The sequence below is a fragment of the Lithobates pipiens genome, unplaced genomic scaffold, assembly GCF_037356315.1.
Source record: "Lithobates pipiens isolate NorthernLeopardFrog02 unplaced genomic scaffold, aLitPip1_a1.2 Scaffold_1, whole genome shotgun sequence".
Classification (NCBI taxonomy): Eukaryota; Metazoa; Chordata; class Amphibia; order Anura; family Ranidae; genus Lithobates; species Lithobates pipiens.
The window spans coordinates 40,025,055-40,040,126 of NW_027507685.1; the positions used below are offsets into that span (position 1 = coordinate 40,025,055).

Genomic DNA, 15,072 nt, shown 5'->3' on the forward strand with positions numbered 1-15,072 from the left:
CAAGGAAGTAACCAGCAGCCATGAAAGGTGGAAGATGCATTTAGTTGAAGGTAAGTTATGTTCCTGATGCTGCATCCAAAAAACTTTTTTAATTAACTTCAGCTTTAATATATTCATGGCTTGTTTGTGGTTGTGCGTCTTGGAAGATTTCGAGTATAAAAAACTACTTGGGGGAAATAACCGGGTTATTAAAATATGTTGTGTATTAAAAAGGTATTCAGTTATTAACCACTTTTTAGTACATTTTAGAATGCTGTTCTGTGCCTGCGATTCCTAAAGCATACGCCTAGTGAGATTCTCCACATTGCTTTTCTGTATAGCTCTGATGCCAGGATTCTTTAATTTACAGAGTTTTGGCTTTTTTACAGAACTTGTGCTTCATTCTGCCCCAGTTTTTGTATCAGTTCTTCTGTGGATTTTCTCAGCAGGTATGTATTTTGTAGAACTCCTTGTTTTGTGATGATGTAACTTAAACATTACCATAGCAGCCCGGCTAGATTGAATCACTTTTACCATGAGGTTGTAATCTTTGGTGGGGCGAGAGTTATGTCATTACAGCTGCAAGGCCAACAATTTCAACATGACATCATCAATTTTCTAGCACAGCTTGCATTTGTCATACAAGGAAAACAATGAATTTATAGGATGTCCTTTAGAAAAGAGTGATGCAGTTTTCACCGGTAAACTGTGTTTCTTCTGTTTGTTTCCCAAGACATATACATAGTGTGGGTCATTTTAAAAAGGCCGCTGTCTGTGTTAAATTGAGTGTAAAGTTATTTAAAAAAAAAACTAAAAGTTTATATTTAAATGTCAAACAAGTCATACTTACCTGTTCTTGCAATGAGTATCCCTGATCCTCCTGCTCTGGGCTCTTCTTTGCTGTGTGACATCATAGAAAGCTGCCTGGCCCTAGTCCTCCCCTCCCTCCCTGGATTTGATTGACAGCAGCAGGAGCCAAAGGCTTTCCCGAGTCCAGAGAGAGAGAGAGAGAGAGAGAGAGACACTGCATTCAGGTAAAAAAACTCCAGTTTTTACAACCACTTTCATTTCAGCATTGGTCCAGCCTGTAACAAACATCCTATATTGGGGTAGTGGTAAATGTACAAGCAGATTTAGTAACACTAAAAAAAAAAAAATGAAGCTAAACTCCAGCTAACATTTTTTAAGAACTTACATAAATTAATCAAATCTGACAATTGCAAGCACCCCTGTCACTGTTGGGTGGTTTGTCTCAACCTTTTAACGGCTATATATGCAAGATGGCTTGTATAGTTAAACAGTCTTACTGGCTAGATCACTATGTGAAAAATGGAAGAAAGCCTAAAAAAGAGCTAATGCAGCCACAACATCTAAGAACTAGTGAGCTGCAATATAATGTTTGCTTATTGATTTAAAGTGGTTGTAAAGGCAGAAGGTTTTTTTTTTTTTTAAATCTTAATGTAGTCCATCTCTGCCCCCCCCCGTAATACTTACATGAGCCTATCTCGATCCAGCGATGTTGTAGAAGAGGCTCGCCTGTCTGAGACTCTCCCTCCTCATTGGCTGAGACAGCAGCGGGCCCCATTAGCTCCCACTTTTGTCAATCAAAGCGAGTGAGCTATTCAGGAGAGAGAGGGTGGGGCCGGGCCATGTCTGAATGTACACAAGCTGCTTGCTGTGGTGGCACTCGGCAAGGAGGAGGGACCAGAGAAGAGGAGGATCAGGGTTGCTCTGTGCAAAACCACTGCACAGAGCAGGCAAGTATAGCATGTTTGTTATTTTCAGACAAAAAAAAAAACCTCTGTGACTTTAATACTGATTTTAACCATGAATGATGGCTCTGAATTATTGCTCTCTAACGGGCTTTGCGATACCTGAAATGTGTAGCCAAATGTAGATTTACATGCACGTGCGTGCCCTACACAGCACATTTCCATATGGGTGTGTACAGGGGAGATGTGTTTTTTTTTTTTCCATTTTTTCAATTTACTTTTATCCGTTTTACTTTTATTTTTTAAAAACACTTTTTTTTATTTAACTTTTTATTGGGACTACAAGGGGGCTAACAAGTCCACCAAGTAATACCATGGGAAGTTGACAGGTCCTTTTTATGGAGACAACGGGGTGTCTATTATACCCCCGATGTCTTTCTTGCCCTCCACTGCAACTAATCAAGCACAAATGGAAGGGTACACCTTCAGAGGCAGCGACAGAATGTCTCTAGAATTGCCCATATCACTTTACCTGAGAGCCTGAAAAATTTGAAAAGAAAAAGTTTTTTTTTTTTTTTTTTATCAGAAAGAAAAGACTAAAACCTCCAAAACAATCTCTTTTTGGGTTAAACCATGGAGCTTGGTAGTGGTGCACTAGATACATTATTGTATAGATCTTGAACACAGGAATCAGAAAGTGAAGGGGTTAATTTACAGAGCACATATAGTAGCAAGATGTAGATGAAGGGGTTCATGTGCAGGATAAGGTACAAGTCACAATTAGAAACAGGATGAAGATCATGAATGGGGGGGGGGGGGGGGGACACGGGGTTGCATGGATTTTCTTTCCCCATTCCCAATTGCTAAAATCTCTCCTTCCTTTGTTGAAGTGGGAGAGGGATCAACACTATAAATAATAGCATGTGATTGCTGTGAGGAACAATCCTAGCAATTACTTGGCACCCAGCCTTTTAGATCAGCCCAGTACAATGTAGTACCCAGCGATAGCCTGATGGCTTTTTTTCCCAGTGCCATTTATAAATGGCACAGAATAAATAAGCCACCAATCTACTGTGTAAAGACATACCCTGGCGAAGAAGAGGTTAAAGTAAAACATTTTTATATTTTGGGTAGCGTAGGGAGAGTTTTAAGCCCCATCAGTTGTGTTTTTTTTTTTTGCCATCTTACATATGGGGGAGATTTCACTTCCTGTCCCATAGCCCAAAAAAACTCCCTTGCTGTCCCCATTGGAAAATTTCCCCTCTGTTACTGTTTTGGGGACAACCCAAAATTTAGGAGTTGATTTTACTTTCACTTTCAATAATCGTAAACAGGACAGAAAAAGTGTGAGTCTCCTTAAAGGGAGCACAGACAGCAGTACAGACCTGATAGGTGTTCCAATCTCTCTCCACCCTATCCAAAACTACAAAAGCCTTTTGTTATTTCCTTCGCGCCAAGTGTATGCAGATATGCGGACTTGGCTTTCAAGGATTATACTGGGATGATGCCCACAGCTGCAGGCATCATCCCGGTACCGTTTTTTAGAGCGGGCGATGGCTATCTAGGGATAACAACCAATGCGGGCTAAAAGACGCTCGATTGTTCTCCCGGAGGAGCGGGAGGGGACCTCTCGCCACTCTGACCGGGCCTCCCGTCCCACCGAGAGACCTGATCCTCGATCCGCCACTTACAGCGGCTAGAGAGACTGGCACAAAGCCAGAAACAGCTTTGTTCCAGTCTCTTGAATGTAAACACAGAAGAGACATCACAATGTCACTTCCTGTTTACTCTGCTGCCGATGGCGCCGGATTTAAAAAAATATACAGTATTCAGAATCTCAGTTTGACGATCTGAATACTTTGAAGTGCAAAGGAGGGATTGGAGGTCTTTTAGATCCGATTCCTCCATAAAGAGTACCTGTCACCACCTATTACTGTCACAAGGGATGTTTACATTCCTTGTGACAGCAATAAAAGTGATCAAATATTATTTTATTTATTTATTTTTTTTTTTAAAGCACCCACAAGCTCGCGCAGCAAAGAAAACGCATACAGAAGTCGTGCCCGCATATGTAAATGGTGTTCAAATCACACATGTGAGGTATCGCCACGATCATCAGTGCAAGAGCAATAATTCTAGCACTAAAATTCCTCTGTAACTCCAACCTGGTAACCGTAACAAAAAATTAAATAGTCACCTATGGAGATTTTTAGGTACCGTAGTTGCCATTCCATGAGTGCAAGCAATTATAAAGTGTGCCATGTTTGGTATCTCTTTACTCAGCGTAACATCTTTTACATTATACAAAGAAATTGTGCTAACTGTTTTTAGTTTTTTTTTTTTTTGTTTTTTTTTTGTTTTTGTTTTTTTATTCATGAAAGTGTCCCTTTCCCCAAAAAGTTGCATTTAAAAACACCGCTGCACAAATACCATGTGACGTAAAATATTGCAACAATCGCCATTTTATTCTCTAGGGTCTCTGATAAAAATTATATATATATATATTAATATATATATATATATATATATATATATATATATATATATATATATATTAATATAAAATGTTTGAGGTTTCTAAGTAATTTTCTGGCAAAAAATATGGATTTTAACTTATGAACACCAAATGTCAGAAATAGGCTTAGGCGTGAAAGGGTTAAACTTGAAATAACAGTGTGCATACTCAGACGTAGTTACTGACATTGGATTTGTTCTATATTGAACAGTAAGGGCTCTTTCACACTGCCAGACCCGCCTGCTCAGTGGGGGATCTCCCCGCTGAGGAGACTGCTGATAGGTCTGTGTCCTCTTTGCTGATGCAGAGCAGACACTAACACAGCCTAATTTTGCTCTACGGGTGGTCGGATGTAAACGGACAACTGATCCCATCCCCCATCTGTCTGTTTTTAGCAGATCAGTAGTCAGCGGGTGTCAATGGACACGTCTGTTGACACCCACTGCACCATAGAGGGCAATGGATGGTCCTATCGGGTCCACCTAAAAAACCAACAGGTGGACCCGATTGGTCCACCCTCATGAAAGGGGCCTTAAAGGTTACAAACGTTATTACCAGCTGTACCATCACCCAGATTAATATTGAACAAAACTTCACAGACACTATTGGAGGTGTTTTGACTGATTAGGACACATTTTATGTTTACCTTATTTTATTTCTAGGAGTATTACTTGATTCTTTAATAATACATTTGGTAGTATTTAATTTTGGGTATTGATTTATTTTTGCTTACTGAACATTCTCTTGTTTGTATTGTAGCCACTTTATGATGCTGCCTACCTGACCATGTACAACATCTGTTTCACGTCTCTTCCAATCCTGGCCTACAGTCTGCTGGAACAACACATCAGTATTGAAACTCTTATGGCAAACCCGAAATTATATATGTATGTATGAAGATTTTTGTTTCAGAAATAAATGTTTAAAGCTGGTCTCTCTCTCCTATTGTGCTATGCTATATAAACCTCTCTTTGGAACGGTTTAAATATTGTATAACCCATACTTACCTTGTTTTGTCTATCAGTTTGTATAGCAACATATGAGATGACATTGTTATACGATTAAATATTCTTATGGACACATGAATGCTGTGTATTTCAGTGCTACATAAGATTGGTTAGATATGTTTAACTTTTTCATCGTTCTGTAGAGAAGCAGACCATTAAAGGTTAATGTACATATGCTGCTAAAATGCTGAGCATGATAAAAAACAAAAACAAAAAAAAAACCTGTTCACTTTTTGCTTATGAATAATAATCTCCTTACACTAGCCTTTTGTTTCCTCCAGGATTAGGCTAGGATGCGTGGCTGCACTTTTCCTCTTTATCCTCTCTAGTTATTGACATGCTTTCTGTTCTGGGCAATCAGCGCACGCTTCATAAGGAACTGCTAAGCTGGGCTTAGATGGTGTTTCCTCCATCCACAGGAGCAGAGTGCCCACTGCTGTAAAAAAAAAAAAAAAAGTCTATAAAAACGAAAACGCGACTAAAGCTTCATGCACACGAGACGCCGGTGCAAACTCTGCTGGACACATGTTTTTAAAAGCTGAAACCGGCATTTAGAAACGCCCGTTTTGGCGTGATTTTTTACCACGATTTAGCGGCGTTTTACCACGTTTGCGTCTAGAAGTGTTTAGTTAAGCTAACATCATAGACCCTCCCCAAGCTCAAAAAAAAGTATTAACTATTTCAGAGTAGCAGCAACTGTGAGAGCAGCAGTGTACTTGTATTTAGCGTGTCGCTTGCCACGTCACCTGCCACAAGTTGTGGATTGTCCACTTGCCACAAGTTGTGGATTGTCCACTTGCCACAAGTTGTGGATTGTCCACTTGCCACAAGTTGTGGATTGTCCACTTGCCACAAGTTGTGGATTGTCCACTTGCAATTGTTTAAAATATTTTAATGTTTTTTCATCATTTGCCATCATTTTTGAGATTTTTAATGTAAAAAAAAAAAAAATAGGTCACCTTTAAAAACGCTTATAAACGAAAACGCGGTACCGGTGTTTTGCCGCATTTGCGTCTGAAACATGGAAAACGTTTGCGTCTGAACCCATTTTTTTGCTTCTGAAAAAACGAGGTTAAACGCAATTGCATAAAAACGGCAAAAAACAAGACTGTGTACATGGACACATAGGATAACATTGAATGAGTTCAGGGGCAGTTGAAAAAGTGTCCAACTGCCTCTATACACGCGTTTAACAGCGTCCCGTGTACATGAGGCCTTAAACAGAATGTTGAGAAAATGCTTATTATTCAGTAGCATTATTTATGAAAGAACGAACATATCAAAGTACGAGACTTTGCCCATTGACCATTTCTTGACATTTAAATGTTAAAAACAGACTAGGCACCAGTTCCACCACCTACATTATATACTTGAGGTCTACTGGAATTTGTTATTCAGGACAAAAAGCCCAATTCAAAAAAGTAGCACATAGAGCAAAGATTATGTGCAAAGTAAAACGTAACACTGGTTGCCGCGTTTGCCGTCTGAAACTTCGGCACCTGAACCCATTTTTTTTTTTTTTTGCTTTCGAAGAAACTGTGTTGAATGCAACTGCCTAAAAACGGCAATAAAAGAGACTGTGTACATGGTCACATAGGATAACATTGAATGAGTTCATGGGCAGTTGAAGTGTCCAACTGCCTCTGAACGTACGTTTAGCAGCGTCCAGTGTACATGGAGCCTAATGGTTGATATTTTTGTTCTAATTGCAGGAGAATATCGGACAATGCAATGTTACAGTGGTTGCCATTTTTATACTGGACTATGCTGGGGGCCTTTGAAGGACTAGTTTTCTTCTTTGGAGTTTACCTGCTATTCCAGAACCCATCACTGGAAGGCAATGGGCAGGTATGCTACACTTTGACATTGTCTAACATTTCAACTTTTTTTCCCCTTTTATGTTAATGTTTTCAGGTTACATTCAATTTTGATGGACACTGATCTTACAAACTTATGTAAATTTGTATACATATATCCAAACCAGCGCTTTAAATCTATTTGAGTCTATTCATTTAAATGCTATGTTCGAAGTGTTATAAAGGGAGGTCAAAATCTAGTTTCCTTTTTATGAATGGTTTAACCACTTCAATAGCAGGCACTTCCCCTCTTTCCCGCCCAAGCCAGTTTTCGGCTTTCAGCGCTGTCGCATTTTAAATGACAATTGCGCGGTCATGTAACACTGTACCCAAACTAAATTTTTATAATTTTGTTCCCACAAATAGAGCTTTCTTTTGGTGGTATATGATCGCCTCTGGGATTTTTTTTTATTTTTTTTTTTGCTAAACAAATAAAAATGACCAAAAATTTTGAAGAAAAAAAATTATTTTTTCTTTTGTTTCTGTTATACAATTTGCAAATAAGTAAGTTTTCTCCTTCACTGATGAGGCTGCACTGATGGTCACTAATATGCAGCACTGATGGGCATAACTGTAAAGGAGGTACTGGCAGGCATTACTTATGGGCACTGATTGATATCCCTGGTGGCCATCAGTGGTGGGCATCCCTGTTGGTCCTGAGTGGGCATCCTCTGGGGGGCTGCAATGATGATCAGCGCAGACACCCCCCCCCCTCCCCCGCGCCAGGAGAGCAGCCGATCAGCTCTCATCTACTTGTGTATGTCAAATGTGAGTGAGGAAAAGCCGATACACAGCTCTTCCTGTTTACCATGTGATCAGCTGTGTCCAATCACAGCTGATCACGGTGTAAAGAGTCTCTTTTAGACTCATTACTGAAATCGGTGTTGCGGTGTGTCGGATACGCCGCACCACGCGCCGGCTGTTATCCTGAAAGACGTCATGACATCCAGTCAGTATAACTGAACCACCACCACTCGTCATTTTGCTATAGGCGGGGCAGGAAGTGGTTAAATCTGCTCAACCATAATTTAAATGTTTGATAATATACTGCACGGTATATTTTGAACATGTTATGGTTTAATTTTGAGATCTGTGGTTATCTAAATTGGAGTCCTGAGGTCATATGTAGGATTCAAGTCTTGTGTCACATAACTCAAGGTGAATCCTGAAATTCCTAATAATTCAGTGCAGGTAATAACGTAATACAATAATACAGCTAACATTTCAATTGGCTCACAGGCCTTGATGGACACAGATTAACTGCCATTCAAAAACGGGGATTAACAGAGCACACATTGACAGTTCTTTGTTTAATGTATGATGCTGCACACCCAAATCTGTCAATATACCACCCATCTCCTGCCATTTGTGTTGTAATAATCTTAACGCATAATTGTAGCTTTGCCATGGGTAGAAAACCCGGAAATATTTTGCACTGCACATACTAGCAGACTCATCGTTGTCTTTGTCCCCTCCAGCACTGATGGTTCAGAGACATCATCTTTTTCATTTTCTTCTTCCCACCTCTCCAGCATGCATGCTGGACTTACATTGTCCCAACTTCTGGTCCTTTTGTCTTCCTAAATGGTCTGAATGTATATACCACACTGTACTAAAAAAAAAAAAAAAAAAAAAAAACATTTGCTTGGATCAAGAGGGAATAGTATATTGGCAGAAGAGACATGCAAAGTCTGATCTCGCACTGCTTGCTACTAGCTTTTCTTAAAAAAAAAAAAAAAAAAAAAAAAAAAAAGTAAAGTTCTGCTTTAAGGCACTACCCACAAATGAGCAATGTGTGTGCCCATATATATATATATATATATATATATATATATATATATATATAAGACAATGCTAAGTTAGTGCACAGACAAGGCAACCACTATGGGACTGCTGTATAAAAAAAATATCATATTGCTTATAGAAGCTATTCAGCTTCTGTCATTTCTGCAGACCAGATTTAAAAAAAAAATATTGTGGTTTGTTGCTATGGGCAACAAGACCTGTTCCTGTTCATTTTTCATACATTGTACAGATGTGCTTACAGTGCTTCACTATAGTCCCATGTCTTACATGTGCATTCCACACTTTAAACTGAGATCTTTCACTGAAGGGTGATCTAAAAAGGAAAAAAAAAAATCTTTACTCATTTTCAGTCTTTAATGGTTTTATAGCAAAAAGCAGTATAGTGTCGCCTCTATTTCCACAATACATAGTTACACTTCGCTTTTGGAACACACTTATTTCTTTCCTTCACTAGCCTGCCAATGTTAAACTTGAATGTGCCTTTTTTTAACAATGTTCTGGAGCCAATATGTGCTTGTCCTTTGATACGTAATACAAAAAAACATTTGTTAAATGATTTTATTAGTCAAATTTTCTTGGGGATTCAAGTTTTCTTATTTTATTTTGGTGTTTTTATTTTTATTTTTTTGCCGTAAAGAGAGAACTTTTTTACATTTCATTTCCTATTTTAATGTCAGCATCCAGATCATGACAGCATTGGTAAGCATCTTTCTTTGACCTCATATTGTTAAACTAGTGTAATTGGTTCATACTCTATAGTCATTAGTATTTTACATATTGGACCGACTGCTGTCACTGTGTTTTTGGGTTATGTATGTATTTAATTTAACTTAGAAATGCCTTATACTGAAAGTTGAATCTATTTCTCCCAACTTGCACATTTCAGTGTTTTTTTTTTTTTTTTTTTTTTTTTTTTTTTTTTTAGTACTCAAAACATGTATGTTCCCCATGTTAAATACAAATGACTATTCCAAAGATCTGTATGTACTCCATTTCTCTAAAAAATTGCCTTTAAAGATTTTTTTTTTTTTTTTTTTTCTTGATAGTGTTTCTACCTTTTTGCATGGATGTAGTAGCCTCAATCATTAGTAGATAAATATCTGGATATAAAAAAAATCCACAAAACAGCCAAGAGTTTGCAACATTGGTATCCAAATATTTATAAAAATTTTAGCTGTTCTGCTGATTTTTATTTTTATTTTTTTAAACTAAATTAACTTTGATCGCTTACAATAAATAAAAGTCTGATCAAAGTGAAACATCTTTTAAACATCTATTAATGGTTTCTTAGATCAGTACTTTGGTTTCTTAAGATGTTTCTCAATCTTACTGTTGTAAAGTTGATCTTCACTTTTATTTATGTATCTATATTTTTGTGCAGTACCTTTTTTAAAAAAAACCGTTAAAAGCAAAACTTTACTATTAAGTGTTCGACATAATAATGTATTGATAGTTTGGTTTTGTTTGACAAAATATGTAGAATACACATTGCCCTTTCAGCAAATTCATTTTTGTATTGTCTCAATTTAGATTTTTTTATAGTATTTGTAGCTAGAATACAGTATAAGACTCAAATAAGAATGTTGCTTTATGAGATGGTTTGTTCTGCTCCAAAATGCTTTTGCTAAATTGTAATGAGATTTTTCCTGCTGAAAATCTTTTCTGTTTTTCAAATTTTTATCACTTTTCTTTAACAATTTTCAGGGCAGTGTCATATTTTGTTATAAATGCAGTTTCCTAAGAAATTCCTAATATACATGACCTTTTACCAGAAAAGTGTTTTTTTTTTATTTGTTGTTTGCTTGGGTGGATGTGTCCAGTTGTAAGTTTGTTAGAAAAATACTGTAAATCACTCACAATTGGGTCGTCTTTTTCAGGTGTTTGGAAACTGGTCTTTTGGAACAATAATATTCACTACATTAGTGTTTACAGTTACATTAAAGGTAAGTATGTGACATATAACTAATAAATGTTAAATATGAGATTTTTGTTATAAGGAATGGTCTGGTGACGGGATGTCGTTACAGTGATGAGGTAATCCTGTGTTCACCCACCATCCCTCCTATGTTCCCTTTAATGTTTTGCATCTTACGCAAGGATTTCTCAGGATTCGTTTAGTACCCTTGATCTCCCCTCCTATTTTTTTTTTTTTTTAATCTTTTCTCTATTTCTTTACCTACTGTATATGCAGTATATGCCTTCTGGTCTGCCTACATTTTCTATGTTGGTTGTTATTTTTTATTTTTTTTCCAACAGTCGAGACCATTTCGTAGTCCAGCCTACTGTTGCTTTTTGCCATTTTTTCTTCAAACTGTATGTTCAGAAGAGCTCTCCGGATTTGTGCCATGCCATGTTTCTCCACTTATGCTGCATACACACTATCGGAATTCCGGCCAGAAAAAGACCGATGAGAGCTTTTCATCAGAAAATGCGACCGTGTGTATGCTCCATCGGAATTTAGCTGTCCGAGTTTCCGCCAGCCAAAAATTGATAGCATGTTCTCAATTTTCCCGACAGACAAACTTTCTATCGGAAATTCCGATCGTGTGTATGCAATTCCGACACGCCAAAAATCACGCATGCTCAGATTCAACTAAGAGACAGAAGCTATTGGCTACTGGCTATTGAACTTCCTTTTTCTAGTCCCGTTGTACATCACTGTGTTGTAAATAAATCGGAATTTGTTGTAGGGAAGACGGCTTGAGCAGAATTACATCGGGAAAACCATCAGAGCTTTTTCCGACGCGGCATAAGACACACACCATTCATTTGTCTGGACTCTATTGATATTCCCATTCCTTTCATTTCTTCAACATGGTTGTGTCTCTGGTCCTGGTTTGTTTTTGTTCTGTGTAGAAATGATGGGATTTACATTTAATACATGGAATATCCAGGGCATAGGATCCCCAGAGCACACAATACATTTTTTTTCTTTTCACCCGATACCAAGTACACAGGGAGATGTACGAGTCATTTCTCTGACTTGTTCAGTTTTGTGTGTAAATTCAGATTGAGCTATTGTGTTTTCCCCGAAAATAAGCCCGGGTCGTATATTAATTTTGGCAACAAAAGACAGTAGGGCTTATTTTCAGGGTAGGTCTTGCATGTAATGTGCTGTCTTTTCTGTCCCTCTCCCTCCTTGCCTGTCGGGAATCCCCAGTGTAAACCGAGTTAAAATGCTTGTAAAAGCCTATAATCCACTCATTACTGTAGTATATAATGTACAATGTGTATGTTTCTGTAATATAATCGCCAGATACCTTTTGTTACATCGCCTCTCGGCGCCTCCCTGACCTGCCTGAGCTCTTCTCCACACTCCGAGCACTGCAGAGGGTGCGGGGCGGGATCCCCCGCTGACAGCTGGGAGAAGAGTAGGAGAACAGCGGGGAGGTCAGCTGAGCGGCGCTGTACCGAAGGTATTTTACACAATTTATATTACAGAATCACACACATTATATACTACGGTAATAGAGTGGCTTATAGGCTTTTACAAGCATTTTAAGCTAGGGCTTATATTGCAGCCCTCCTAGAAAATAACAGTAGCTCTTATTTACGGAGAAAAATGTGTACAACAGATTTTTTTTTCAATAGAAGTGATGAGTCCCTGAAAAACATGAAAATTAGTGAACTGCTCTGCCTGCCTGTTTACTAAAGCTTAGTCCTTTTGTTAACCTTTCTGAAAATGAAAAATATAGTATTTTTTATTTTTTTTTTATTTTTTTTTAACAGCTTGCATTAGATACTCGATACTGGACCTGGCTGAACCATTTGGTCATATGGGGTTCTTTGGCCTTTTATGTCATTTTCTCCATATTTTGGGGAGGTATCATTTGGTAAGTGTGCAAGATTCTGTTGAATTTATTTTTCTAAAGACTACACATGCAAGTCTGCTTAGAGGTTTTTTTTTAATAGATTTTTTCCTCCCTCTTTTAGGCCGTTCCTCAAGCAGCAACGAATGTACTTTGTATTTTCCAACATGCTGACATCCGTGTCAGTTTGGCTTGCTATAATTCTTCTGATTTTTGTCAGCTTGTACCCAGAATTCTTGCTTAGAACTTTAATAAATCTTAGGAATGCAGGCCAGAAGGTAAGGCTACTTACGTTTGTTTTGTTTACACAGGAAAATGGGAAGCTAGGTTTTCTTTTTTGTTTTTTTTTTGTTTTTTTTTTATATTCCATTTTATTGTATTATAGTATGTCATGTTTAAGCCAAAAGGTTTGTTTTTGGCTTGTATCTTCCCAGTTTGAATATCAGTTGGGATGACGTAATCTGCATGAGTACGTTAATGAAAGTATGAATAATGTTAGAGGCGTACAAAAGAGTAAAACTTGCGCTTGGTAAAAATTAGTTGATATAGGAAAAATTCAATTTAAGAAAATAGCAGCTAAGCACAAAAAAACAGATACTAGGTCTAAATAACAGAAATGTGGAAAACAGTGCAGCGCTTAGTATATAACACGTGACTGAATATAGTGAAACAATAGATCAGGGAAAAAAACTTTCAAAAATAATGTTTCCAAAAAGTAAAACATCAATGATAAACAATACACATGTGCATATTGTGCAATAAACAAAAAAGCAATAAAAATGGGTTATTAAACCAAAAAAAACAAAAAATGTTAGAGGCGTACATGAAACAATATATCGTATATAGTTTTCATGGGTCACTCAACTGCTTTTGGCATGTATTAGCTAGCTGTGTTGCATTACTTAAGAGAACAAGTCACAACAATCAGAATATTCCATAAATTATCATTTATTTTCATGAATTGTTTAACTTAAAAAAAAAATCAATTAAGACATTTGGATTTTATAGTTATGCAATTTTCTCTTTAAGGTGTCCTTAATTTTAAAGCGACCTTGTTGTAAATTAGAAAATGGGCAAGATGAATATCTTGCAAAAAAAAAAAGTAAATGCTCCCCTTTCCTTCTGCCCATGCTGCTCCATTGAAGAGGAATCATCCCCAAAGTCTTCTGGGTCTCGCACAACATGCATTGGTTCTTTCCTCTGACCTCCATGTTAATACAGGACACAGTAGTAACATAAGTCGTCAGGAGCTAGTGAACACTTAAATTTGATGCAAACCCTCACATGTACCCTATGAAGTGAACAGCCTCAGATGATACACAGGATGAAACCAATCTCACTACATAAGTTTTGCATGCATATCTGCTGTCTTCAGCTGTATATATCTTTTAGAAAGGGCTCTTCATGTTAGATTTTCTCTTCCTGGTCAGCACTGGAAGTGGATTTTAGGCATACAGTCAAGACAGCCGATTGGAGGAAAGGCACACACCTCCACTCCATATTGGCAAAGTAAGGAATGTACAGAGCTCTGCTCTGAGACGGCAAGCTGTCTGCTAATCTATTTATAGCAACCTCCCATGACACACACTTCAGGCTGCCTTTTCAGAGAACTTGTCAGAAGAGATAAGAAAACACTACAGATATATGTACCCAGCTCTGATTTCATGAATCTGGTTTACATCTACTTTAAGATCAACTCTCTTGTTTGGTTTCCAAGCAGAATTTGGAGGGGGAAAGGGGGCGATGCGATTCCCCTTGAATGGAGTGTTACTGGCAGTGGGAAAGATTATTACAGTTGTCTTTTTCAGAGTTTTGCCAGTTTTTCCTATATTCAAGACAGGGCCAATTTAAGTTAATAGTAGTTTGGCCATCTCATTTGACCACGTTATGTTTATGGACACAAGCAAACACCATGAAATGAGAATACTTGAATAGTCAACAGGATAGGCACATTTTTCAGCCAGTCAGTACAGGCGCCTTAGGAGGAGGATTAAAAGTTCTTTGTTTTCAATAAGCAGCTGACTAGAAATAGATGCACCAACTAAACAAATTACATTTTATTGGTTGAAGTGTGCCTGTATCCATTTGCTGGCTTATGTCTGTGGCTACTGTTACACCTTTGTCTTGGGCAGTTTGTACAACCAATGGTATTGGCAGGCACCTAAATAATGCTACTGCATTATTTATATCTACCTAAGCATGTTGCATGCTTAGGCAGATATATAGCTAGTCTGCTAACACACCATACAATCCGCAGTATGCAGCACATGCTGATTATTATGTAGAAGGTACTAAATATTGAACTTAGATGGTATTGGGATGGGGGATATGTAGTTATATCCTGACCAATGTCCTTTGCCAATGTGTAGGTGTTCAATTTGTTCAATT

At 37.7% G+C, this 15,072-nt stretch overlaps 1 protein-coding gene across 5 annotated transcripts in view; it reads left to right on the forward strand.

The window, feature by feature from the left end:
• Positions 1-15,072, forward strand: part of ATP11C (ATPase phospholipid transporting 11C (ATP11C blood group)) — a 219,053-nt gene that overhangs the window by 181,152 nt on the left and 22,829 nt on the right. For all 5 annotated transcript variants that reach the window (XR_013277047.1, XM_077489893.1, XM_077489767.1 and 2 more), the window contains exons 23-28: positions 369-428; positions 4,966-5,093; positions 6,926-7,061; positions 10,753-10,818; positions 12,605-12,708; positions 12,809-12,962. Coding sequence is in view for 4 of the 5 variants with exons in the window: in XM_077489893.1 (XP_077346019.1) it covers positions 369-428; positions 4,966-5,093; positions 6,926-7,061; positions 10,753-10,818; positions 12,605-12,708; positions 12,809-12,962 (648 nt within the window). In the remaining variant the exon portion in view is untranslated. The remainder of the gene's footprint in view (positions 1-368; positions 429-4,965; positions 5,094-6,925; positions 7,062-10,752; positions 10,819-12,604; positions 12,709-12,808; positions 12,963-15,072) is intronic.